The 26785-nt window shown below is 42.0% G+C and overlaps 1 protein-coding gene across 50 annotated transcripts; it reads left to right on the plus strand.

Moving 5' to 3' along the window:
• The first annotated feature begins 1180 nt into the window (after window positions 1–1180).
• Window positions 1181–26778, plus strand: thrap3b (thyroid hormone receptor associated protein 3b). Of its 50 annotated transcripts, none has more exons than XM_051955411.1 (12): window positions 1181–1588; window positions 9089–9236; window positions 13405–14193; window positions 15022–15639; window positions 16533–16699; window positions 16841–16952; window positions 19533–19608; window positions 20225–20406; window positions 23195–23767; window positions 23812–23909; window positions 23944–24261; window positions 25850–26778. In XM_051955411.1, exons 2-9 carry the CDS (start codon window positions 9121–9123, stop codon window positions 23475–23477), a joined length of 2343 nt encoding a protein of 780 aa, XP_051811371.1. In that variant the 5' UTR covers window positions 1181–1588; window positions 9089–9120; the 3' UTR covers window positions 23478–23767; window positions 23812–23909; window positions 23944–24261; window positions 25850–26778. The 50 variants fall into 50 exon arrangements, with proteins under 50 accessions (XP_051811371.1, XP_051811382.1, XP_051811386.1 ...); XM_051955422.1 differs by having other exon boundaries at window positions 23812–23877; window positions 23988–24261; XM_051955426.1 differs by having other exon boundaries at window positions 23812–23877; window positions 24010–24261.
• The last annotated feature ends 7 nt before the right edge of the window (window positions 26779–26785 follow it).

Here is a 26785-nt window from a genome sequence, read left to right on the forward strand (position 1 = left end):
GGCTCATTTAAAACCCTAAAACAAACTATAAAATCTGTCTTTAAGACGTTTCCTGCTGATTCTCTTGAACATATATGTCTGTAGGAGCAGCTGCTCTGAGAGGCTCACATGATAAAAATAGTCCTTAAACTGACACCAAAGCACCGCTGAGCTTTAGCCTGAACATCCTTCACTGGACGGACACAAACCTGCAGTTTAATGGGTTTATTTCAGGGTTTTAATGCAGTTTATTAAGACAAACTGGTCAACGATTCTCTGAAAAACTTTATTTACAGTTTTTCTTTATCAGAAAAGATCATTTTACACCAGCAGTGGTCGCAACATGAAAATTCCAACTCTTAACAAACAGAATGAAACTTTGTGTGTATTTCAGCTTGTTTTACATTTATTTGTGTCCATTTTGCATTTTCTTTGTTGGTTCGTGTCTCTGTGCTAAAGTTATCTTTTTGCATCGTTTTTTTGTCGTTTTGTGTCTCTTACGAGTCACTTTCCTTCTTTTTGTTGTCATTTCTGTCTGTTTCTGGTTATTTTATGTCTCGTTGCAACGAGTTCGTGGCATTTATAGTCATTATGGAGATTTCAATGAATGTTTTAATTTTTTTGTGTCTCTTGGCAGTTTCTCAGTGTCATATTCTGCCTTATCCAGTAGTTTTGTCCCATTTTTGTAGTCATTTTAATGTGAGTTTCTCACAAAGGTTGTTTCTGAGTGTGTCGTTTGTGTGTCTGTTATTATAAATTCCAATCAACTGCCTTCTCTTGTCTGTAATTATTTTTCTCTTTTTGTGAACTTTTGTGTCTTTCTGGTCATTTTACCATTCTTTGCTCAATGTGTTCTGCTTGTGTTTTGTGTGTCTTTGTGGTTTTTTTCCACCTTCTTGTAGACGTTCTGCGTTTCTGTAGTTGTTTCTTTTTCCTTGTAGTGAGTTTATGTCTCTCTGCAGACATTTTGCGGGTCATTTTACATGATTTTCTGTCTTTTTGCAGGTGTTTTAAAACATTTTGCATCTCTTTGTGGTCATTTCATTAACTATTCTATGACATATTTAACCCCTGACACCTCTGATCCGTGAACTTAAGTTAAAATCCGAGATTTCACCCTAAGAAGGGCGCAAACTGGAGGTATTTGAGTCTTTCTTCCAGGTTTCTACTCAGCTTGGCATCAGCGCCTCGTCACTCGACATCTCGCGTGATTTGCACTTAATGTTAGTGTCAGTCAGCGTGAGCTCGATCGTTAGCTGCCACTAAATCTCGATTCCTTAAATAGCGCAATTTACAAAAACATAGAGTCGTTCTCATGTGTAAATTTAACAAGAAATGACATCGCAGACCGGCCATCTTTCTTCCCGTAACGGTATCGAGCGTCTGGGTTGTTCGCTAACTTGGTCCCAGAGCTGCTGCTAACAGGCTAGGTGGCTAACAGGATAGCAGCTAAGTGGCTAGGTGGCTAGCAGGCTAGCAGCCGTTGGCAGACTGAGCAGAACCAGGAAGGACGCCGCAGACGAGCGGGCAGCTTCTGGCCTCGACGGTTCCTGCGGTCCTGAAATCATTTGCTCTCCGAACCGAACCTCGTCCACTCTGCTGAATAAAGGTAACCGGGTTTCTGCTGGTCTCTTCGCCGGTCGGTGGTTAAAGTTAGCAGCTAGCTAGCGGTGAAAGATGAGCCGCTGGTGTCGATATCTGTAGTCAGTTATTGGAATCAGTATTGGCTGCAGCAGAAAGCCAAACTCTTGTTATTTCTGATATTATTTTACACGTGTTTATATATGTGTGTGTGTTTGAGGTTCGGTGACACCCGTTCTCCTGACCTTTACTGTGTTTTTTGCACAATCGTAGCCTTAAATGTTGATGATTAACCGAATGAGCGAATTAACAACCTGCAGATGAAGGTCCAAACTCTGCATTCTGTCTGCTGAGGGGAAAAGCATGGCCATGTGTCTGTCAGCTACATGTGAATGCGGAAAAACTTTATGCAGTAGTTGGATTATAAAAGCAGAGCTACAACAAATGCACATTTTCAATGTTTTCTTGGTGAATTGATTAGTTGTTTGGTGGAAAATGTGTTTCGAGAAGCCTAAAATGAAATCTTTACTGTCTAGATTTGTCCATAATTAATTTAACCAGAAGATATGAACATGTAAGTAGCAGGACTTTGATTTCAGAAAATACTCCTAGGCTTATCAAAGTAGTTGGAAAATAAGTGCAGCTTCATTCAGAAAAGAAATGTTTAAATGCTTTTACAGAAATTTGCCGGAGAAGCTACTTCTTACTGTGTTACTATAATATTATAATATTATCCTTTATGTCAGGAGAGTCAAACCCGTTCTAGTCCAGGTTCCACATCCAGTCCAGTCTGATCTCCAGTAAAACCACAACATAACCTGTAAATAACCTCATCTCCTAACGGTTCCTTTGTTTTAGTGCACAAATGTTCACATTTAAGGAATTATCTTCAGTTCATCATTTCCACATTACAACTTCCAGATCACAGAGTGTCTACAAAGGAACACAACATTTAGTCACCTGGAACTGAACCATGGAGGATTTACTGGAGGATCACAACCACAGAAGTCAGACAAAAACAACAAAAACAAGACAAAATATTACAAAATGAGACACGAACAATGAACAATCTAGTATTTTACTTTCTTATCCAAAGAAGTAGCAGCTCAGCTAGCGAAAAGTATGGGGCAACTTGCCCCCCGCGTCAAAGTCCGCCCTAACGTGCTTTTTGCCCCACACTGACCGGCTCGGATAGTCTCAGTGAGTGTCCCACAACATAGTAGAGATGAGAAGTGAACGAAAACCTCCACATTACCTGGTGATCACTCTTTGTCGTGGTCTGTATCCAAATCTCAGGACGCTAGAAAGCAAATCTCGTTCCGAAATCGCACGAGAGCTCGTGCCAAAACCGGTGTTTTGGCACGAGCTCTCGTGCGATTTCGGAACGAGATTTGCTTTTTTCCTGAGATTTGGATACAGACCACGACAAAGAGCGATCACCAGGTAATGTGGAGGTTTTCGTTCACTTCTCATCTCTACTATGTTGTGGGACACTCACTGAGACTATCCGAGCCGGTCAGTGTGGGGCAAAAAGCACGTTAGGGCGGACTTTGACGCGGGGGGCAAGTTGTCCCATACTTTTCACTAGCTGAGCTGCTAGCTGAGCTGCTAAGCTGCCTGCCTGGCTAAATACTGAGGCTATGTCAAAAATTCATTTCTCCATCACTCACATGTATGAAATGACATGAAAACAGACCCCAGGTTGAAAAAAACGAAGTTCCCCTTTAATGTCTTCTCTGGAATTTTTACACTTTGAGGGCCGGATTGGACCCTCTGGAGGACCGCTTTTGGCCCACGGGCCTCATGTTGGACCCTCTGGAGGACCACTTTTGGCCCACCTCTGGTTTACGTCATTTAAGGGCTTTTACAAATGATTATTTTCCTTGTTGAGTATTCTGTCAAAAACATCAATAGGTGTTCCTCACAGGTGTTGTTTTGTCCAAAGATGTTCCATTTACTGTCAGAGAAGGAAAGAAACCAGAAAATATTCAGAAGCAGGAAACTGAAATAAGAGAATTTAGATTCTTTGAAAACTCAAACTCATTATCAACCCTCCTGTTGTCTTCATTTACAGACACCAAAAAATATTGTTTCCTTGTTTGAAAAAAATCCAAATATTCTGGAAAAGAAATCCCCAAATTTCTGAAAACTTATAAAAGCTTCAGGAAGAAAATTCCAGTAATTCCTTAAGTTTCCCTTAAAAGTTTTATTTTAAAAAAATCCCCCAAATTTGGCAAGAAAATTATTGTAAATATTTCTTAAATACGAGTAAAAATCTTCCAAAAATCCTAAAACTACCTAAAGGGATTCCATATATATCATTAAAACTTCTGATATTTACTTTCAGAACATTCACATAAAATCAGCCAAAATCCAGAGAAATTTCACTGGATTTTGGTAGATTTTTTTATGTGAATGTTCTGAAATAAATATATTTTTTAACTTTTCTTTTTTTCCACTAAAGAACGTTCAAAAATTTCTCGAAAATGTTGAAAATGTGGACATTAGAAAATCTATATTTTTCTACATTTTTAAATCGGTTCAATTAGACCCAGAGGATGACAGCAGGGTTAAAGTATTCTACAGTTAATTTAATGGTTGATAAATAATCGATTGTCCGTTACAGCTCTAAACATGCAGCCGGCTCCTGTTTATGACTCGGATCAATGTGGAGACTCTTTGGGGAATTAGAACGTCATAAAAACACTGGGGTTAGGTTTGGTCTGTGCTTCTCTCTGGTTCTCAGGTTTCAGAGTCTTTGTCTGCAGGATTGTTGAACCTGAAGCTCCACCACCAGCCCCGCTAGTCCACAAAGTAAACCACAACTCATTCTGCTAAAAGTCCATCAGAGAACACTGTATGTGATGTAAAATGAGTCGAGGCTTTCAGATAAGAATCGTTTGTTCTGAAGGCCATCCTGTTATCAGTGGTTTTACAAATTATGTCGTCTTCCTTTACCTGAAATCGCCCTTATTGAGGCTCCAGAAAGCGTTCTGCTGCATCCTGCTCATCGTCTCTGTGCTGCTAGTTTTTTTTTCTTTTTGTTCCTTAATCAATCCAGAGTTTAAACAGTTCTCATTTGTTGTAGTAAATGGCAGCAATCTTTGTCTTCTGTTGCTAGAAATGTGTAGAAAGTTCACATAAAAAATGACTGAAACTACAGATCAATTATAAATGTTGTTGCTGATTAATGTTCTTTGTGAAAGCTAATTATAATATTAAAATATTTATAATTAGTTGTACATTTGTCCATGTAAACCTCGACCAGTTCTGCTTTAACTCCCTCACAGAACACTTTGTGACGTTTGCTGAGTCGAGGATTTCAAATAGAAATCACAATTTAAGATGCAGCAATTAGCTGCAATTTCAGATGTATGGTTTGTCACATTATTGTTGGTATCTAAGGCGCTAAAATCTACTAAAGACATTAAATCATGAGTCAGATTGAATCTCCCACACTTGGATATTTCCCTGAAATCTTCCAGCTCTTGCTGAGGCTACAGAAACCGTTTATGAAACATGTGAAAGCTTAGCGTGTGCAGGTCGTACATCCAGTCAAACATCTAGTTTACCGACAGATTCAGTGTGCAGGAACGAAACAGGAAAAATCAGGAATTATTCACGCTGGTTTTCACTTCCTTTTTTTGTCTCGGTGCTGCTTGGGTAGCAGATAACGTGGTGGACATCAGCTCGCTGTGATTAGCATTCAGGGCAGCAGAAAGTCTGCAAGGCCTTTTCCAGAGCAGAACAGAGTCAGAGCTGCTGCTGAATACCAACGCTGGTTCTTCACTACGCAGCGTCCTGCAGGAGGCGTTTGTAGGTTACCCCCACTAAAACCTGATTTACATTTGAAATAATCACCTCTTCTCTGAATACAGGTCTGCGCTGACACCCAGTCCTTCCCTTTAGAATGAACCAGTGTTTTTATTTGCCACATGTAAGGGGACAAAAAGCCGCAAAATAAATCGCAAATATTCAAAAAGCAACAACAAAACAAAGCAAAAAATAACCCGACATATCAGTCACCCAGTACCCCACTCCTGTATTTATTTATGAAGTAAGTATTATGGGCTGCTGTTTTCATCATCACTGTCAGCATCATTGAAACTTATCCGTGTGCTTTTTAAAAAAGAATACTAAGCATTGCTATCTCATTCCCACACCACCTAAAGTCAGTTTTATATGCCGAAAAAAAAACAGAGAAAACAAACAGTACTTATAGTATTTATTTTAGTAAATAATAACAATATTATTTGTTTAGTTAAAATTATTTATATAAATTAAAATATTTAATTATTTGTTAAATAAATCGTTAAATTTATATTTAAATTTATATAAGTTAAAATTAATTATATAAATTGAATTATTTATCAAATAAATAATTTAATTCATATATTTATTTTTAATGAATTACATAAATTAAGTTATTTAATTGTTTATCAATTAAATTATTTAATTGATATAACTATTTTTTAATTAATTTTGATATTTATTAAATAAATAATTCATTTCATGCAATTAATTTTTAATTATGTAAATTAAATTATATCATTACTTAATAATTCAGTTATTTATTATACGAATTAAATAATATACAAATTATAGAAACTATATAAATAAACAAATATTAAATAATGGGTGATATATCCATGTGAGAGCCTCTCTTCCTCCCTTCCTGAAAACCTCGTCTTTGTGCTGCGTTTTAAACTGCTCGATCCATTCCTTAACTTCATCCCACATATTTAAGACAGAAGGACTTTAGTGTTGTGTGAAATCTGCCACGTTTTCATTTTAATTCCCCCCCCCCAACTTCATAATGATTGTAGAAAGTTTGAGGGTCTTTTGTGTGGTTGATTGGTTCAGGTGGTCTCTAACTTTAGTCCTGACCGTTGTCTGGTGAACCTGAGAACAACCTCCCAGCAACGTGCAGAGAAAAGCACCCTCATACATTTGACTGGGGTCTCAGTTGGAGCCTCAAATCCAATGCAAACGCTTCAGACATGGACAATAGAGCCGGCAGACTGACGTCATTCTCACCAGGGACGCTGCTTTCTCCACATCCTGGTCGTAGTAAAACATTCTCCTCGCTTCGCTGCTCTGAAGCACCGCCACTCGTTCTCTATTTTAACTGAAGCGTCTCTGTAGGGAGGCAGCAGAACAAACAAGCTGGACAAATAAAGTCTCATGTCTTTACCGGCTGCACCCTCCAAAGGTTTTCTGATTCCTCACCTCCTCTGGAATCGTCAAATTTCATTCAGCACTGATTCAGAAGTTGTCCTGGAGTCAGGTTTGTTGACTTCACTTCCACAATTCAGTAAAAAGCTGCTCAATGGAAGACATCTGCTGCTGGATGCTTTAAAAACACCACAACATTTTCCTCTTATGCATTCAAAATCATGGCATACAGCTGAATTATTATTCCTACTAATGCTCTTTTTCTACCGTTACACTAACATCCAGAGTCTTTTCATCTACAAGAGAACGTATGAATTAGAGAATTTTATTCCTTTATGAGATAGAAAAAGTAGAGATTGCAAAGTCTGATCTCAGTTTCCTTTCAAAACAGTAAAAATATTTAAAGTGACTCCATATATCTCAGTAAAACTTCAAATTCGCTGGATTTTGGTTGATTTTTATGTGAATGTTCTGTTAGAAATTTTACTGATATATATGGAATCATTTTAGATATTTTTAGGATTTTTTGTAATATTTTGCTCATTTTTAAAAATATTTACAAGAATTTTCTTTCCAAATTTGGGGGATTTTTAAAAAAAAAAAAAACTTTTAAGGTAAACCTTGGGGAATTATTGGAATTTTCTTCCTGAAGGTTTTGCAGATTTTAGGAAGTTTGGGGACTTTTTTTGCTGAATTTTTGGACTTTTATCAGACGAGGAAACAATATTTTTGTACCCGTAAATGAAAACTACAGGAGGGCTGATCTAAGGGATGTTAAAGGTTCCTGTCTGAGCCTTAAAGCTGGAGGGCCTCCTATAAATAACTCTGACATGATTTTACGGCATCACTTCCTTGGCAGTCGTCTCGAGCTGCCTGTAGAACCTCTCAGAGCTGGTTCTGACTCAGCCTCCTCTGATAGTATCTGCAGTAGATGTAGAGCCATGAGTCAGATCGTTCTGTAGTAAGGTCGTGTCTCTGGAGAGCAGCTCTGTTCAGGTTGGTGTAGATCCAGGTTTCTGAACACGTTGGCTCTCTGTCCAGCTGTCTGCCGCCGTCTGAAGCCTGTTGGCCGCCGTTGGCTATCGCTGCTCCTGATGTATTTCACTGTGACGGTTGAAGGTCAGGTTTGTGCGGTGGTTGTTGACGGACGGCGAGGCGACACGGTGTCCTGCCTTTAACCTGTCAGCAGGAGAAGCTGCTCAGGCCTGATTAATGTGGGGATCTGTTTGATGTTAGCTCAACGGTCTGACCTTTTGGGTGAGATTAGTGTGTTAGCTGGTATGTTGAGCCTTCAGCTAGAATCTAAAACGCTGTGAAGGTGACTGTCTTTCACCTGTAGGTCTCCATGGTAACCGAGGCTGCACAGCTCACCTGCTCTGGAGGAGGTTCTGCTCGGAGTTTAGGATTTAGATTAGCTTTTTGCAGCGATTCTCTCTGAGGTTTTGTCTGCAAACTAGGGCTGGCCCGAATAGTGGTTTCTGGCCTCCGAATATTCGGGCCCTATTAAAGACGAATATCCGAATATTCGTTCCGCCCCATAATGTCCGACGGGGGGGGTGCGGCGCGGCGGCGGAGGTGCGGTAGTGGAGGCGGCGGCTTGTGACACAGACGGACCGAAAATTCAGATCCTTTCTCATTTTTATAAAGTTCTGGCCAACATTTCCTGATGACAGATTGAACCCAGTGTAAACCGACCTTCGTTGCCTTCGTTTTGTCTTCAGCAGAGGTCTTCAGTATCTTGTTGTCTCTGTTTATGCAACGAAGTGAAGCGCGACGTCAGAGTCGGCAGCCACCCGGCCATTCAGGTGGTGGTAAGAAACACGACTGGAGGAGCCGAGATGAGCCGAAGAACACGGCGGGATGAGCCGAAATGGGCCGAAGGCGCAGGGAAGAGACGAGCTCCGAATATTTTCGTCTGGGGGGAGGAAGGGGTGATCACATAGACATATGTGTATATGTTATAGACATATGTGTATATGTTTATGTGATCACATGATGAGATGAGCCGATAAGTGCCGATGTGGGCTGAAGGCGGAGGGAAGACAGTAACGCGGCATATTCTTTCCGCCCGGTAACGTCCGACGGAGGGTTGGGAGGCGAATATTCGGATACCAAATTAATATCCGGATAGTGCCGTAGCGAACGAATATCCGGATATTGGGGTCCAGCCCTACTGCAAACCTGTTCATCAGTGATCTAACTGAATGTTACAGTTGCTCATATTAGTTAAAGTTGCTCTAAATTAGTTAACCTCCAGTTAGTGTGGAGGTCGTTTGAATCGTTTCGTTTCCTCAGTGAACATTTAGAGCATAAATTCTGTCTCTGGCATCTCCTTTTCTTCTGTGTTTTTCAGGATCATCTATACTGGCTTGACTGATCGCAGACATGTCAAAGGCTCCAGATTCTCCAGCTCGGTCCCGATCCAGGTCCAGATCCAGGTCCTACTCCAGATCTCACTCCAAAAGCCGATCCCGCTCAAGATCCAGGAAACGACGCTACAGGTAGATCCTCAGATCCTCCCTCATGTGTCTGAGCTGAATGTTTATAAATGACGCAGACTTACATTTACTGATCCGTTCAGAAGTTCACCCCAGCTGTTTGGTACATGAAATGTTGAATAATTCAGCTGTCACGTAAACATTAATAACTTTATTTATACCCTGAAGAACAGCGTTCACAAAGTACTTTGACAGTTAAAACACAGACAACCAAGTCAGAGCAGTCAGTTAAAATAAACAGTAAAAATGATAACAAATAATGAATAATTAATTAGATTAGCATCTGTTTCAAACAAAGCAGTTTGAAAATTAAAGAATATGGTTGGAGGTTAAAGTTAAAAATCAAAAACTCCGAGAATTAAATAATTAGAGAGTCGACATCACACCAAAGAACCGGGCGGCTGAAAGTAAAGTGAAACCAGAGAGAACATCTAAAATAAGCAGAACATAATACAGAATAAAACACTAGAACTAATTTGGAAATGATACGACAGATGAGCAGCCTTGGAGGAGGACCGAGCTGTCCGAGGGCTTTTCTTATTGTCCGGGATGCTTCAAAAATGATCCAGAATTACAGAACATTTTCCAGAAATGATCTAAAACGATGAAAATTTTCCCAGAATAACATAAAAATATGGTCTAAAATGACTGGAAAATAATCCAGAATCATTCAGAATTTCTCTCAAATTATTAAAAATTATCCAGGATGACTGAAAATTTGCAGAATAAGCCTAAATTTACAATACAGTAACCTTATTTAATATGTCCAAGATGCTGTAAAAATCATCCAAAATGACTTGAAAATGATCCAAAATTGCAGAAAATTTGTCCAGAATTACACAAAGGTTGTCAGGAATGAAAAAATCCTCCCACAATGACTCAGAAATTGACCAAATTTACTTAAGTCTGTTCAGAATAAACAGAAAATTATTAAAAATGACTGAAAACTAAATGGACACATTCTATGTTGCTGTGATTTCTGATCATCAATAACTAATAAATAAATGCTGCATTTCTGACATACGGGGGAATGAGCAGCCTTGGAGGAGGACTGAACTCTGAGGGCTTTTCTTGTTTACTGCTGTGTTCAGATATTTTCACTTCAGATTTTCGCTTCATCCTGTTAGTGTATTTCTACATGAACATCTCCATGTCTGAAGCACAAAACAACCAGGAAATGTCTCGTATTTCAGTCTCTGTTGGCTTCATAAAGACACGTCTCTGCAACAATAAACATCACATTTATGCTGAAGGTTTCATGTTGAATTATGTAGTGATTACAGATGGTGTTGTGTAGAGTTAAGATCCGCTGCAGGTTCAGTTTTAAACTCATCAGAGTGTTTTCTGTTCTCAGGGCAGTTTGTGTTTGAAGCTCAAAGGTTAACATCTTTGACTGGTTGAACGGCGTTTTTTCCCCCCTGAAGAGCTCCTCTAAGCTGCATGTCGATGATTTGTCTAAGAAGGAAGCAGCCATCCCCCTGGCTGCTTCCTCCCTCTGGATTAGAGCAGATTGCGTCCTGGTTCCACCTTTTACCAACACATAGGTCCAGACATCCTGCTGGAGCTAATCTGATCAATGAAAACACCCAGTAGGCAAGCAGAGCGGCAGCGTTTAGAGGGTTCCTGTAACGTATCTGGAAGGCTGGATGTTTTATCGTCTGTAAGGAAGGTTTTATTTTTCCTTCATTTGAATTTTAAGGTTAAATCCTCTGAGCTGAACTCGTTTAGTTGTTTGTCTTTGAGGCAGCAGGTCGCTCAGAGTTGACTGTTCTGACAGGAAAACGTTTGATTTAAATGTTTGATCAGTTTTATCTGTAGTGTTTGTTTTTTGCAGTATTTAACAGTCAGGATGAGCCGAACCACGCTCAGTGTAGATGCTGTAAACCAGGGGTGTCCAACATGAGGCCTGTGGGTCAAAACCGGTCCTCCAGAGGGTCCAACATGAGGCCAGTGGACCAAAAGTGGTCCTCCAGAGGGTCCAACATGAGGCCCATGGACCAAAAGTGGTCCTCCAGAGGGTCCGACATGAGGCCCGTGGACCAAAAGCGGTCCTCCAGAGGGTCCAACATGAGGCCCGTGGACCAAAAGCGGTCCTCCAGAGGGTCCGACATGAGGCCCATGGACCAAAAGTGGTCCTCCAGAGGGTCCAACATGAGGCCCGTGGACCAAAAGCGGTCCTCCAGAGGGTCCGACATGAGGCCCATGGACCAAAAGCGGTCCTCCAGAGGGTCCAACATGAGGCCCGTGGACCAAAAGCGGTCCTCCAGAGGGTCCAACATGAGGCCCATGGACCAAAAGCGGTCCTCCAGAGGGTCCAACATGAGGCCCGTGGACCAAAAGCGGTCCTCCAGAGGGTCCAACATGAGGCCCATGGACCAAAAGCGGTCCTCCAGAGGGTCCAACATGAGGCCTGTGGGTCAAAACAGGTCAATCATTTCTGGATCTTGGCAAGTTGTGAAATCCTTTCTGGTTCAGGTCCAGGTGACTAAATGTTGTGTTCCTTTGTAGACACTCTGTGATCTGGAAGTTGTAATGTGGAAATGATAAACTGAGGATGAATGTGGATGAAACTGAATTTATTTTTCTTCATAAATTTCAGGTTGTTCATGATGTTTAGTAAAAAGATAATTCCTTAAATGTGAACATTTCTGCACTAAAACAAAGGAACCATTAGGAGTTGTGGTTATTTAGAGGTTATTATGCTGTGGTTTTACTGGTTTTACTGGAGATCAGACTGGAGTGAAGGTGGAACCAACCTGGACTAATGGTGCTTTTCCACCAGCACCGGCTCGGCTCTACTTTGTGAGGTTTTCCATCAGGATGTAGTACCTGGTACCAGGAAGTATTTTAGGACCCACTGGGCCGGGGTTCCAAGCGAAACGAGTCGAGTCGATAATAATAAATGTTGAGTATTTTGTTAGAATTTAGTTTTAGGAAGTTTTTCTTGTAAACAATAGACCAAAAAAAGTATCGTTTGCACTTAAAAAACAACAAAAAATTGGACAGACAACTCAAGCGAGACAAAAAGGAAACACAAGACAACAGTTATCCACCTCAGCACCATGGGGAGCAAAGCTTTCAGCCGCTCTGCTCCCCAACTCTGGAATTCTCTCCCACCAGACATCCAAAACATTCCCTCTTTAACCCAGTTTAAGTCACGACTCAAAACTCATCTGTTCAGATCTGCAAATTCAGTGTAATTCATTCATTGTTTTTTTTAACTGTAGTGTAACTTGTGTCTGTTTTTATTTATTTTATTGTGTTTTATCCTCTGTAAAGTGACCTTGGGTGTTATGAAAGGCATTGCGAAAAAAAATGTATTATTATTATTTAAAAAAGAAACAAAATTCAGCCAAAAAAAGACCAAAAACATGGAAAAAAATATGACAAAACCGAGACACAAAATGACACACATAAGACAAAAAAAACACAAGTGAGACAAAATGAAACGGTCACAAAAATGAGAAACAAAACGCCAAAAGTCAGACAAAAAATAACAAAAACAATACAAAATATGACAAATGAGACACAAAACGACAAAAGCTGAGAAATGACACGAAACAAAGACAAAAAATTAGACAAAGAAGTTACAAAGCAACAAAAAAATGGATAAGCACCAAAAACAAGACATGACAAAAGCGAGAAACAAAACAACAAAAAAACAAAGAACACAAGACAAAAAGAACACAGACTGACATGAACATGATGCAAACAACAAAAGTCAGACAAAAACAACACAAAATATTACTAAACTGAGACGCAAAACGACAAAAATGAGAAACAAGACCACAAAAAAGCGAGCTGAGTGGAGCTGATCATGTGACGTCTGCAGAGTGCCACTGATTGGACGGGGACTGATGACACATGAGCGACTCCTTCAACCAAAGCCGTGATTTTTTTAAAACGACTGGCAACAGCGACGGCTTTCTCTGACTCTCTCCTTTTAGTTTTAATCTGACAAAAAGCCGCAGCAGTCGTACCATCGCCTCCATGTCCTCCGTTGTTGTTGCGTTTGTGTCGCACACAAATGATGTAAAATGACTTCCAGGCTGCTGTGACGATGAGGTGGTGCTCAACTGTAATGGGAAACGACCTACACCGAGTTAAGTCGAGTCGATGCGCCATAAAATGAGTCTGACTCTCCTGTTCTAATTCTTCTTCTCTTCTCCAGTTCCAGGTCTCGGTCCCGGTCTCGCTCACACTCTCCGTCCTACAGAAACTACCCGTCCCGGGACTATCAGAACAACAGAGGCGGCTTCAGAGGCTACAACCGGGGCTACCGGAGGCCGTACCACTACCGGGGCCGCAACCGAGGCTACTACCAGCGAGGCCACTACCAGAACCGAGGCGGCGGCTATGGCTACAAGGCTAACTGGCAAGGTGGAGGAGGAGGAGGAGGCGGAGGCTGGCACGACCGCCACCACGACCAGGACCACCACTCCCACAGCCCCAGGAGGGGGCGCTCTCGCTCCCGCACGCCCAAGAAGCGTTCAGGCAGCCGGAGCCGATCCCGCTTCTCCGACCGCTCGTCTTCGGGAAGATCTCGGCACTCCAGACGCTCCAGCTTCTCGTCCCGGTCCAGATCCCCGTCCCCTCGGCACCGCAGCAGCAAGGCCAAGCCCGGCTCCAGGGACAAGGAGAAGGTAGCAGAGAGTCCGGCAGAGAAACCGGGTCAGGCGGCCGACGGCAGCGCCATCGAGAAGGCGTCCGGAGGGAAATGGATCGACTACGACGCCAGCCCCAAACGGAGCAGCCCCGAGGCCAAGAAGGACGAAGCTGCCGACGCTAAAGTCCCGGCAGGCGGCGGTTCGCTGTGGAAAACCGTCGGCAGCGTGTCGCCTCCTCCATCCAAGAGTCCAACCAAGTCCGGACAGACGGCCTCCTTCAGCGGCTTCGGGTTCTTCTCTAAGGAGGACGCCAAGTCTGGAGATAAGACGGTGATCTCTGCTGCCTTCAAAAAGTATGTCCACCGATTCTCTCTGCACATCGGACTGTTACTGCATTTCCCTTTTCATTTTCCTAACGAACTATAAACGTTATCTGTCTCTCAAACATGTTTAGCTGTTTTCAAAGATCCTTGGAAGAATAGAGGTTTAAAAGGAATGAAACATAAGCCTCCTGATTTTAATGCTTTGAATGTAGCCGGCTCTATGAATCCCCTTACTTAGGACGGTGCTGCTCCGTGAGTATAACCACTGAAATGTGAGTTCTGGTCTGTTCTGTTTGCATCAGGGATGGGATTTAATCTGTATGTGACCAATGATCACCAGAGGAAATTACAACCGACAGCCAATCAGCTTCTAGGTTTGTCTTTAGTTTCCTGGCAAAGTTCATAGAGTAGAGAATAAAACTGGCCGAGTTTTAAGTTTATTAAACCAATAAAAAAAAAAAAAAGAGGTGAATATTTTTAACGGTTCTGTGAAACTCAGACGAGTCAGCTCGTACCTGCACTGACCGAGTATGGAAGTAATTCTCTGAGGCCTACCAAGAATATATTTGCACATTTCTAGTTTTTGCTTGTAAATATACTTAAGGCTGAGTTGAAGCTTCTTTTAATCACTGAGAATCCACACAGACTTCTTACAAATGCAGTTTTTGTAGAGCTGTGTTTAGACGTGCCCATCCCTGGTGTGTGTTTTCAGCTTGTGGCCGTATGTCGTACTTGTGTGGTCGTGTTTTTACCTCTTGCATTGTTCAGCTCACTCCTAAATATGATCATTAAATTAAGCGTTTCTCTCGTTATTTCTCTGGTGTAGCTGCTGAAGCTGGCTTTGGTTCTCTGTTTCAGGTTCTTGGCTGAGAATAAAGGCAAAAAACAAGCGTCTGAAAAGGAGAATGGTCGTGAAAAGGAGCAGATCTCTGCAGAAAGAGAAGCAGAGAAAAGCAGCAAGTCTGGAGATGTGTTCAGCATCTCCTCGGCCTCCTTCACCGACTCCAAGGACGACAAGACTTTGCCCTTCTTTGACGCCGGAGAAGAGGAGTTCCTGAAGTCCCACGGGCTGAAGGAGCGGGACATGGAGGAGGAAGGAGAGGCCAAACCCGCCCTCACAGCGCGGGACATTTTCGGTAAGTGGGGGGACGAGCCCAGTTACCCGACGTCCTACCCGTCTGCTAAAGAGAAGGGCCGGAGGGAGGCCGAGGAGGCGGAGCCCGTCGATCACCTGGACGAGGAGATGTACCGAAGCCGCAAACACGGCTCCAAGAAGGAGGAGAAGTCCAAGAAGAAGGAGAAGAAAGAGAAGGAGAAGCCCAGGAGGAGTCCGACTCCTCCGTCCACCTCCAGGGAGAAAGACCGGCCGCTGTTTCCTGGAGCTTTTCCTCCTCGAGAGCAGTCACCTGTACGACACCTGTCTGCTTCCAGGGAGGAGTTTGAGCTCAAAATCGGTTCTTTAGAAGAAATGCCCAGGTGAGGCGGCGCACACGTTCATATTCAGATAATATTCACCTCAATATTACAGCATAAGTTCAGATCACAACATAAAATAATAGGAGCACAGCAACAGAAGTACCTTTAGGAGATGATGAACACACGGTTGGTCCTGCAGGTTACCAGAAAACATTCAGCATTCTGTACAACTTGGCATCAGTGTCCTTGTGGATGTAATACTGTCTGTCTTTTCTTCTGTTAAACCCAAATAGTTTGTACAGACTGTTCACATTCCACTGCTTCAGTTTGCAGTAAAACAGTCTGATAACAGCTTCATTTAGGACAAAGGCACTGTCAGGTCACGTAAACGCCTTATTAGAAACACTTTTGTTATCAAAACTGTGTGAAAAATAAGATATATCCTCAACTGGTAACAGCTTTCTTTGCTTAAACATTTATTAAATTCCCAATTAAAACCACAACAGATGCAGGAGGCCAAATGTATCAGTGAAGGACGTAAAAATAAGAAAATATTGTTAAATTCTTTCAAAATTAAGATTGTTGACAATTTTGGGTTATTTTGGAGAACAACAATTGAGCAATTGAGGAGATGTTTCTGATCATTTTGGGGTGACTTTTGAACATCCTTTGACTTTTCACAATTTCTGATGGAAAAACTCCTTCAAAAAGTGATAAATTTGAACTTTATTTTATGCACTCCGCTTTACATTGTAACTCTAAAAGTTCTCATGAAGGTTTTGCACTTCAGAAATCAGCTGATTCTGAGGTTTTCAGGCAGGAGGATCTGGAATCTGGTGGTTTGAACACATTTTTAGTCCTCAAACATGATTTTTGAAGAACATATGATCTAGTATTGGGGCTGATATGGTTTGACATGTTTGCATTAATCGATGCTCCTTCTGTTCTCTCAGCTCCTCTCTGTCTAAAGATCGCAGCTTGCCCAGAGATCTGCTGAACCCCTCTAAGAAAGATCCAGAGTTTCGCTCCATTTTCCAGAACATTCAGTCGGCGCAGCTCCGTCGAAGCCCATCGGAGCTGTTCGCTCAGCACATAGTCTCAATCGTTCACTACATCAAAGGTACAGTTTGATGGGAGCTGCTGTGTCTGAGGAAGACACGACAGCAGGAGTCTGGACCCGCTGAGGAGCTCCACCCGTTCATTACTCATACATAAGTTAGTCTAGTTTGTGGAATAACGCCTTTTTGTTGTCTGTCTGCAGCCCAACACTTCCCCTCCTCAGACATGACTTTAAGTGAGCGGTTTGCCATGTACCAAAGAAAAGCTGCAGAGGTAGAAATGATGAAGGCAAGGAAGAGCCCAGAAATCCACAGGTATCCTACAGCACATCACCTGAGTGTTAAAGATGCACCGATCAGACAGAACATCATGACCACCTCCAGAAAAACGAGGGCTAAAGTCCTTGATTATGTGAATAAATATGCGGGTTTTTATGTCATTTTATGCGGGGAAATTGTGGAAAGTTGCAAAGTATGCGAATAGATGTGAAATATGCAAAAATACACAAAATATGTAAGAACTGGGAACAAAAGGTGATTGTTCTCCTACATCCTGTTACTAGGCAACCACTGAATGAAAAGAGCAACATAAAGATAAACAGACATACTACATGCAAAACACATCACAGTAAGAGCTGTTAATGTTTCATTTATCAGCTTAAGCAGGACTTAAACATTCCTCAGAAATAAAACATTCTTTCTGCTTAGTTATACTGTGAGGCAGAGCAAACTACCTGCAACACGGTTCATTTTCTTCGGTGCTCCAGAACGATGTTACACGGGGTGCAAAAGTTTTCCCCGCTATCGTGCAGTAAATCTGGGTCCTGTTTTGCCCGGTCTCTGGCTGAAATATTCGTAGGTAAATGTGATCTTTGAGCATTCTCCGTTCTTGTTTTTCGTCTCTGAGCGTCGCTCTGCATCAGCTCGTGCTTCTAGTGTGTGTGAATGAACTGATGACGTCAGGCCGGGCGTCACATAAAAACTCACAACTCCATTTATTTTGGTTATAGTTTTCTCATTTTATGTGGGAATTGTGAAATCAAGCGGGACCCGCATATTTCTCTTTTTTTCCTGGAAATGTGAGATTCTTACAGAATTATGCGCTGTTTTATGCGGCCTTTTGGGAAATGATTGTTCCCCACATAATCAGCGGCATTTTGGTGATTAATGCAGGAATTCATGCGATCACATAATCACGTTTTTCTGGAGGGTCTAAGTAGTGTGCTGGTCCCCTTTGTGCTGCTGAAACTCCTCTGACCCAGTGGTTCATGGACTCAGGACTATGGGGATGTCTTATGGTGACACAGGACACCCCCAAAGGTCCTGTGGTATCTGGTGATGCTCCATCCCGGTGCCACAGGACAAATTCGGCCTTTAATGACAACAGAAAATGCTAAATCTGACCTCCACGGCCTGATCCTTTCTCACGTCAAATACTGCTTCATGACCTGGTGGTTTGTTCGTGTCTCTATTGAACAGCGTCAGAAAAAAGAAGCTACCAAAATGTTTGAGTAAAAGCCATAGTCATTTGATCATGGTGCAATCTGAGAGGAATATCAAGTCTTAAGCCTTAAGAATTTAAGATCATGTAGAAGTGCTTGTTTACTATTTAAGTGTATGGATGGGATGGCCCCATCAGAAACAGAAGTCGTACAGGCGGTCCTCCACCTGCGGCGTTTCGTCATTACATCGCTTCTGTTTACGTGTAGCTCCTCGGTTTACAACGTGAAGAGTTTCATCGTAACGAGTTGGATCGTTGGTATCCGTGACTTTTCCAAAGAACTGATCAATATCGTGGTGCACTGCTCGGCTTTGTTTGCTTTTTCGGTTGTGAAGTAAAATTTAGAAAGTTCTCCTTTGCACAGATTATCTGTTAAAGGTTGCACAGAGTGGAGTACTGTCCCTGCAGCTATCCACCTGTGTCTGGTTTCAGAGGCTGTATGAGGCAGGTCAGACTGGTGAACACTGATAAAAACAGGCTCTTTAACTAGAAGCACTGCCTGAAATAACAGCACCAAAGGGTCGCTTTAACCTGACCAGAATGAAGTCATCACCATCCTTTTTGTTTTACTCTGTTGTTTTTATATGTCTGTAATTCTGCAGGTTTTTCTTTGTTTGGGACAACGGATGGAAATCAGCTGTGTGCTAAATCCGGCCTGTTTACTGCAACCTTCTGTAAACTTTGAGTTTTCGGGTTCATTAAACCTCCTGCTGTTTTCATTTACGGGCACCAAGAAGTTATGTTTCCTCGACTGAAAAAAATCCAAAACTTCTGCAAAAAAATCCCCAAATCTCTGAAAATTTGTAAAACCTTCAGGAAGAAAATTCCAATAATTCCTTAAAAGTTTTATTTAAAAAAAAATCCCCCAAATTTGGCAAAAAAATTATTGTAAATACTTTCAAAAAATTAATAAAAATCTTTCAAAAAAATCCTAAAAAAATATCTAAAGTGATTCCATTTATGTCATTAAAACTTCTAATATTTTCTTTAAGAACATTCACATAAAAATAAACCAGAATCCAGAGAATGTTCTTAAACATTTTTAGCATTTCTTTTGTCCACCAAAAAATGTTCAAAGAGTTCCCAAAAATGTTGAAAAATGGAACCTCAGAAGTTTCACTGTGAAAATAGATTTTTTTCCCCACATTTTCAAACTTTAAAACGTGTCAATTTGACCCACATCAGGCTTAATAAGCACCGTCCTGTCCAAATAAATAGAGAAATGAATGTCAGAAGTGAAAGTTTCCAGCAGAACGTTGCATTAAAACAAGATGATGGATGTTCTTCAGGGGTCATGATGCTGTGGCTGATCGGTGCTCGTTCAATAAATCAGCTGATTTCTGCTGCCTGTTTCCTCCTAAAGCCACTGACCTGAAGGTTGTTCTTCCTCTCAGGAGAATCGATGTTTCCCCCAGTGCCTTTAAGAGGCACTCTCACCTGTTTGAGGATGTGGAGGAGACGAGCTACAAGGTGACCAGCCCTTTTGAAATTTGACGTATTTGGAAGCAAATCTGAGACAATCCAGAGCAGCAGTGTTCAGCTTTGTGCTTTTCTTTCAAAGGATGCATATTTCTAAATCAAAAGAGCCCAATTGTGTTTTGTAAGTGCCAACAAGCCCCCAGCCTATGAGATATGGTTATTGATTGGGTTTGTACGAACCCGAGCAAAGGCTTAAAGGAAGTGAATTAAGATCCCGAGTCCGAGCCTCTCAAGGGACGTTATCTGTGCCTTTACCTTGTAAGTATTTTTCCTGAAAAGAAAAAAATCAAGCCACAAAACTGTGAAAGTCAATTTATTTCTTAAGCTACATGCATGCTGCTGGTTTCCACAAGTACAGGTTTCAGATTTAAGGACTTTACCTGCTACACATACTTACTGCATCTGTGACACCAGCTACTGATTCTACTTCACTGTAGTGTTTACTGTTGACCACTAGAGGGAACACAGTCGTTATTTTATACTGTGGGTGTTCATACATTTCAGACTGTTCATATGGGAGCATGTGTGCTTGATTCTTTCATTCAGAAATTGCCCTACAGTCTTACAAACGGCTCATTTGGTGAATAATGAAACCTTTTCTCTGCAGGATCCAAGTAAAAAGTTCAAAGGCGACGTGATGGACCTTCGCCTGGATATAGAAAGACGTAAGAGGTTTGCTGGGAAGGAACGAGACTACAAGCGAGAAGGAGGAAGGAGCCCTGGAGGCTCCCGAGGACCGAGCAGAGAGAGGTCCTCTGAGAAATCTGGGAAACACCACAAGAAGTCCAAGTAGGTGGAGGCAGATGGCGTTTTTATTATTCATCAGTTTCTCTCCATCTAATCTGATTTCTTTCTGTTGATGGTTCCATGTCAGTCCGTCCATCGCCTTCATTCTCTTCATGTCAGTTTTTCCAGAGTCTCTGTCCTCATGATGTGTCCATAAAATGTTGCTTTCTGTTTCCTAAGTATAATTATTGTTTATTCATTTTAAAACATCTTCATTGCTTGTTCTGTCCGTATCAGATAAACGTAGCTGTAAAACCACGTCTCTGACATTTTATTATTTATGTTACAAGATTCACATCATCAGAACTGGTAGAGAGTCCTCATACTGATGCTATTTTTATTTAGAATCCAGGTTAGAATCATGTGAAGTTTTCATGGAGGCTCTACGTACCAAAGATTTACCTTTTTACATCTTTACAACCTCTATAAATGAGTTTTCCACTTAAACTCTTCAGATATGTGTCTAACTTCTCCTCTGTTCACAGTTTATTCCACCATGTTTTATTTCCTGTAAACGTCCTGCAGTTCAGCCAAAAGAATGAGGGGGTGCATCAAGTCCTGTTTGCTATGAATATGATATTTAAGCATTATTTTTGTTTATACACGCAACAAAAATATAAACGCAACACTTTTGTTTTTGCTCCCATTTTTTATGAGATGAACTCAAAGATGTAAAACTTTTTCCACATACACAATATCACCATTTCTCTCAAATATTGTTCACAAATCTGTCTAAATGTGTGACAGTGAGCACTTCTCCTTTGCTGAGATAATCCATCCCACCTCACAGGTGTTCCATATTAAGATGCTGATTAGACACCATGATTAGTGCACAGGTGTGCCTTAGACTGCCCACAATAAAACCTCAACCAGAACTCATGTTTCAGACAAACTGAGATCAGCTCCAACAGAGATTCTATATCTCAGTCTCTATATTAAAGCCTCGTACAGTTTAGTAGCATAGTGGGATTTTAATAGAGACAGCATGACAAAGACTAATGTGGAGGATAATGATCACTGACCAGAGCTGAATCATTTCTATTTAACCTCAGTTTGTTAGTTATTAAATTATTGATGGATAAGGACGTATTTATTAGGAAAAGTTTTTAAAATGAGCGTGGCTAACATCCTGTCCTCTATCTGTTGACGATTCCTAAAAGTAAACTAAGAATCAGTCTGAGGTTGGTGATTAGTTTCTGAGGGCCTCGGTGGATCCTGATCCTGAACTTTGTCTACAGTCCACATACTGTAGATGTTTCCAGATGTTTCCTCTCTACTCTGCTCATCAGTAGATGATGTCTGACCGTGCTGGATGGATCTCCAACCTCCTCCTCTGTTCTGTTTCTGAGCTGTGCTGCTTTTCTTTATTCTTCCAGTAGCTTTGGTTTTCCTCTCTCTGTTCTTCTGCTTTGTGTTTCTTTGGAACAGCTTTTCTACTTTTCTTCTGTTATTATAACGACTTATTTCCATTAGGGCTGAGCGATAAGTGGATTTTATCGATTAATTCGAGTTTGTACTTAATGTTGATTTGTTTTAATGAAAATCGATTTTCTCATCAACATCCTCCACCAACGCCGGCCTGCTGGGCTCCCGTAGTTCAGAGTTCACACCCCCAACATGGCAGTGAGTGGAGCAGATCTTACTGCTAAGAGACAAAACGTATCTTCAGTCATTATTACGCCAAGGAACAGCGGAGTTATGTGGCGATCGGTGTACGTCTGTCTGTGTGAAACATCACTAAAAAACGGACTAACAGAGTTGGATGAAATTTTAGGGAAAGTCAGAAATGACACAAGGACCAAGTGATCAGATTTTGGCAGTGATGTGGTTTATAATCTGGATCCACAGCTTTGTTTGGGATTTTCCACTGGGAGACACGGCATTGCTGTCTGTTACCTGCTGATGATCACATGATTGATCCTACTACAAATGACCATTATTTATCAGCTGGAAATCATACGAGGAACAAACGATTAAACTGTGGGATGTTTCTGAGTCCCATCAATTCCTGCCGCCTGCTACATATTTAGGTCATGATGTAGCAAACCCCAGCAAGACACGTTAAGGTCAGCCATCAGCCTTATTGTGAACACAGATTCACCTTCCTTTCCTTCCCTCCTTTCTTGTCTCCATTCCAGCTGCTTCATCGTTCAGACACATCCTTTACTAAACAGCAGCGTGGAACCGTTTTCTTTCAGCTTTATGTGAATTTTACGACTTTCGGCAGCGTCTTCATCATGTCAAGAAACCTCTTCTTAGAGAAACACTTTCTGTGCTGCTGGAATGGTTACAAAATAAAAGCCCATAGCATTCAAAATACACCTTCAAAATAAAAGCCTGGAGGGAACGGTTATTTTAACACTAGCAAAACAAAGTTTTGCCAAAAGTGATGAACTGATCAACAGACCTTTATAAGAGTAATTTAAACATGATTTGGTGTAAATACATGACATGCATAACACATGCCTGTACTCAGCACAGGGTAATGGTTTATTACAGATTTCATCCATCAGAAATGATCCGTCACTGAGCATCCTTGGTGGAGTACTGCGCTCTGACTGCTTTTATTGTTTGGAATTGTTCAGGTTATGCTGCATCACTTGTTTGAACAATTTCTTTGTCATCTGTAAATAGATTTTTGGTTGGGGGTTAAAAAAAATTTGAATAAATCGTGAATCGGGATTTTCTGTGAAAAAATTGAAAAGATTTTTTTTATTCAGGCCATATCGCCCAGCCCTAATTTCCATTTTTACCAACTCTTCTGACAGAATGTTATTTCTTTTCCGGACAGGAAGGGAAAGAAGAAGCGTGATCGCTCTCCATCCTCCTCCTCCTCTTCCTCCTCCACCTCCCCCTATCCTCCCCCCTTCAGGGGTAAGGAGTACCTGGGGGAGGGCATGGAGCACTTGGAGGAGGGCTACAGTCACCCTCGCTACCCTCCTCGAGACTACAGCGGCCCCGGAGACAGGGGCCCCCGAGAGTACGAGGGCCACAACGCTGAGCGAGGAAGAGGACGAGGATTTGTAAGTTCCTGCTTCACCTTCATCCTCTGTCTGCTCTGTTCCTCCTCCTAAAGCTGAGGAACATGATGGTCATTCTGTCATACTTAATCCAGGCTCTCCTGGTTTTATGAAGGTAAAGTCAGTAGAAACTCACCTCCTCACCAGATTAACACCTGATTCAGTTTGACTTGTGTGTGTTCTTCTGAGTCCTGGTCTGATCTGGTCTGATCTGGTCTGATCTGGTCTGATCTGGTCTGGGTCCAGGTCTGATCTGGTCTGGGTCCAGGTCTGATCAGGTCTGGGTCCAGGTCTGATCTGGTCTGATCTGGTCTGGGTCCAGGTCTGATCTGGTCTGGGTCCAGGTCTGATCAGGTCTGGGTCCATGTCTGATCTGGTCTGGGTCCAGGTCTGATCTGGTCTGGGTCCAGGTCTGATCTGGTCTGGGTCCAGGTCTGATCTGGTCTGGGTCCTGGTCTGATCTGGTCTGGGTCCAGGTCTGATCTGGTCTGGGTCCAGGTCTGATCTGGTCTGGGTCCAGGTCTGATCTGGTCTGGGTCCAGGTCTGATCTGGTCTGGGTCCAGGTCTGATCTGGTCTGGGTCCAGGTCTGATCTGGTCTGGGTCCAGGTCTCTAGACTTCCTTCCATCTCGTTGTTGGAGGTGTTTGCTGTGTGGAGGTCTGACTGCAGCTGCTGTTGTGGTTTCAGTTCCCCAGAGTCCGAGGCCGAGGATGGAGCCGAGGAAACTACCCAGGGAACAGCAGCAATGGAAACCCTGCTAATATGAACCCTGCAGTGCGCCCCCCAGAGGAGGAGTGGGACCCTGAGTACACCCCCAAGAGCAGGAAGTACTACCTGGTCAGTATCTGCTGCTGGAGATCTGGAAGTTCATAACGAGCTCATTCCATGTAGAGTCAAACAAATATTTAAAAAAAACATCCACCCTGACCTCCTCAGAATCTGAAAAAGAGCCAAAACTACCCTGAAAGGTTCAAATATGCCAGATGAAACATACACAAACATCACAAACAGGACCAAAATGACCACAAAAAGACAAAACTACCACAGAGAGACTCAAAGTCACCATTAAGACACCAAATCGTCACCAAAAAAGTAAAAAGGCCCAAAACTGACAGAGGAATGGTTGAGGTCAGTTTAACCCTTTAAGCTTCAGTCAATTCCAGCCGTTTTCAGTACAAAAAATCGCTAATATTCTATTTTTAAATAAAAAAAATTACGAAAAATACAGGGAATATTGGACGGGCATCGCGAGGTGCATTTCCTTGAAAACGACCGATTCGGGGATTTTATACCGACTTCAGGACATGTTTTGGACAAAATAGTTTCCTGGCTTGTGTCATCTGATGTAAAAGGTTGGATTATAGCCGTTTTTTGTGGAATCTTTTTTTTGTGTGTAATAATAAACCCGGAAATGTGAGTCGCGCTGTGTGCGTTGAAGCCGTGTATAGAGAACGGATGGATGAATATTTGTTTTTGTCGGACAAATGTGTTTTTCTCACCCGCTGTGGTAATCGCATCTGAAAGTGGTTTATACCGGCGGATTCATGAGAATCTAAGCTTTCCATCGGTGTATAGTGTTTGTATAATCGCGTTTGCAGCCGTCGGACATTCTTGAAATTCCTATGCAAATTAGTAGGTGTACCGCCGGCGGTACACTGAAGCTTAAAGGGTTAAATCCATCCAGGTTCCTCAGTCTGAACACTGTATCCTGGTGTGAACAGTTGAGAGTCCTACAGACCATCAGTGGTTCCCTCGATGTGCTTCTGGTTCTGATAATTCACCTTTTAAAAAAGGTCATTGTGGGTCAACTTCAGAGGTGTTTGTTCAGAACTATTAGAGACGATGGAAGGATCATTTTACACACATTTTGATTGTTCACTTCAACAGAACCTTGTTCAGAATGGTTCAAAAGTCGTCCTGAATCACCGAAAATGTGTCAAATGTCACAAAAATGGTTAAGTATGACTCAAAATGTGTCTTAATTTGTCCAAAGGGAACCAATGTTTGTCCAGAATGACACAGAAATAGTCTGGAATTACTCAGAAATGGTCAAAAACTACCGGAAAAATGTCCCAAATTATTTTTAAACGATCATTCCGACGGCTTTCGGGTCACTCTGGAGAAGTTTTTGTCATTTTGGGCAAAAACTGAGTAATTTAGGAGAAGATTGTGATAGTTTTGTGGTTATTTTGGACGTCTTTTGACTCATTTTGCACAATTTTTGAGTCGTTCTGGACAAGTTTAGGGAAATAAGGTCTTGTAGCTAAGCTTTAATGTTGGTAGGTGGTTGGTCAGAACTATTAGAGACGATGGAAGAAGGAACCATTTAAAGTCCAGGTGTTCCTGCTCCAGACACCATGTCTCCTCCTGCTGCCGGCTAAAGCTCCTGTTGTTGTGTTCTTCTTCCTGGTGAACGTCTCTTCAGCACGACGACCGTGACGGAGAGAAGACCTGGGTGGATAATCGAGGTCGAGGCCGAGGATCGTTCCCGACTCGCCGCGGACGTTTCGTTTACCGGAAAGGAGGGAGCAGCCCCAAGTGGACCCACGACATGTTCCAGGGAGGAGAGGAGGGAGAGCTGGGAGACGACGGCATGGAGGTGGAGCACAAAGAGCTGAAGAACGCCGGAGACGGCAAGCAGTAGAGCTTCATCCTTCATCTTCATTTTAACGGTTCTAATGTTCAGTTAGGTGTCTGTGTGGGAGGAGTTAGTGAGGCGAGTTCGTTTTCTTTCTAAATACGAGAAGAGTTTGTGCCTTAGAAGAGAATAAGAAGAAAAATTCTGCTCCTGTGTTGTTTCTGTGATGTGTGGAGGAACCTTTAGTTCACCTGTTGGTCTGGAGATTTACTGCATGTTCTCTCTCCACGGGACCAATCAGCAGCGACACGTTCTCTCTCAGTTCCCTGGACGTTCTCTTTCAGCTCTCCTGTTTGTGGTCAGGAGATAAAAACGTTCTTAAGTTTGTTTTTTTTCTGTTTTCAGTTAAAAATCAACCAAACGTGTCATCGATTTTCATGATTTGGCTCCAAATCCTCCTAGAAGTTCTTCAGACTCGAAGCTTCTCTGCCTCATATCAGCTGATGTGTTTAGATTTTTAACTCAAAGAATCCTCGTACATGCATAGACAGAAGATCTAAATTATTGTGATCCTGCAGTTTTAATGTTCTGAACAGAGGAACGTTGTGAGAACGTTCTGGTGTATATTTCTGGTTCCCTCTGAGCTGCTTCGTCCCACGCTAACTGTACATACTGCATGGACTTTTCTGTTTCATCTGAAGACTTTTTTACTGTTCTCAAGAGCTTTCCAGTATCTGTCTTTTAATTTTCAATAAATTTTTCTTTGATTCAGGGCATTTCTGT

The sequence above is a fragment of the Acanthochromis polyacanthus genome, chromosome 11 (assembly GCF_021347895.1).
Source record: "Acanthochromis polyacanthus isolate Apoly-LR-REF ecotype Palm Island chromosome 11, KAUST_Apoly_ChrSc, whole genome shotgun sequence".
NCBI classification, from domain to species: Eukaryota; Metazoa; Chordata; class Actinopteri; family Pomacentridae; genus Acanthochromis; species Acanthochromis polyacanthus.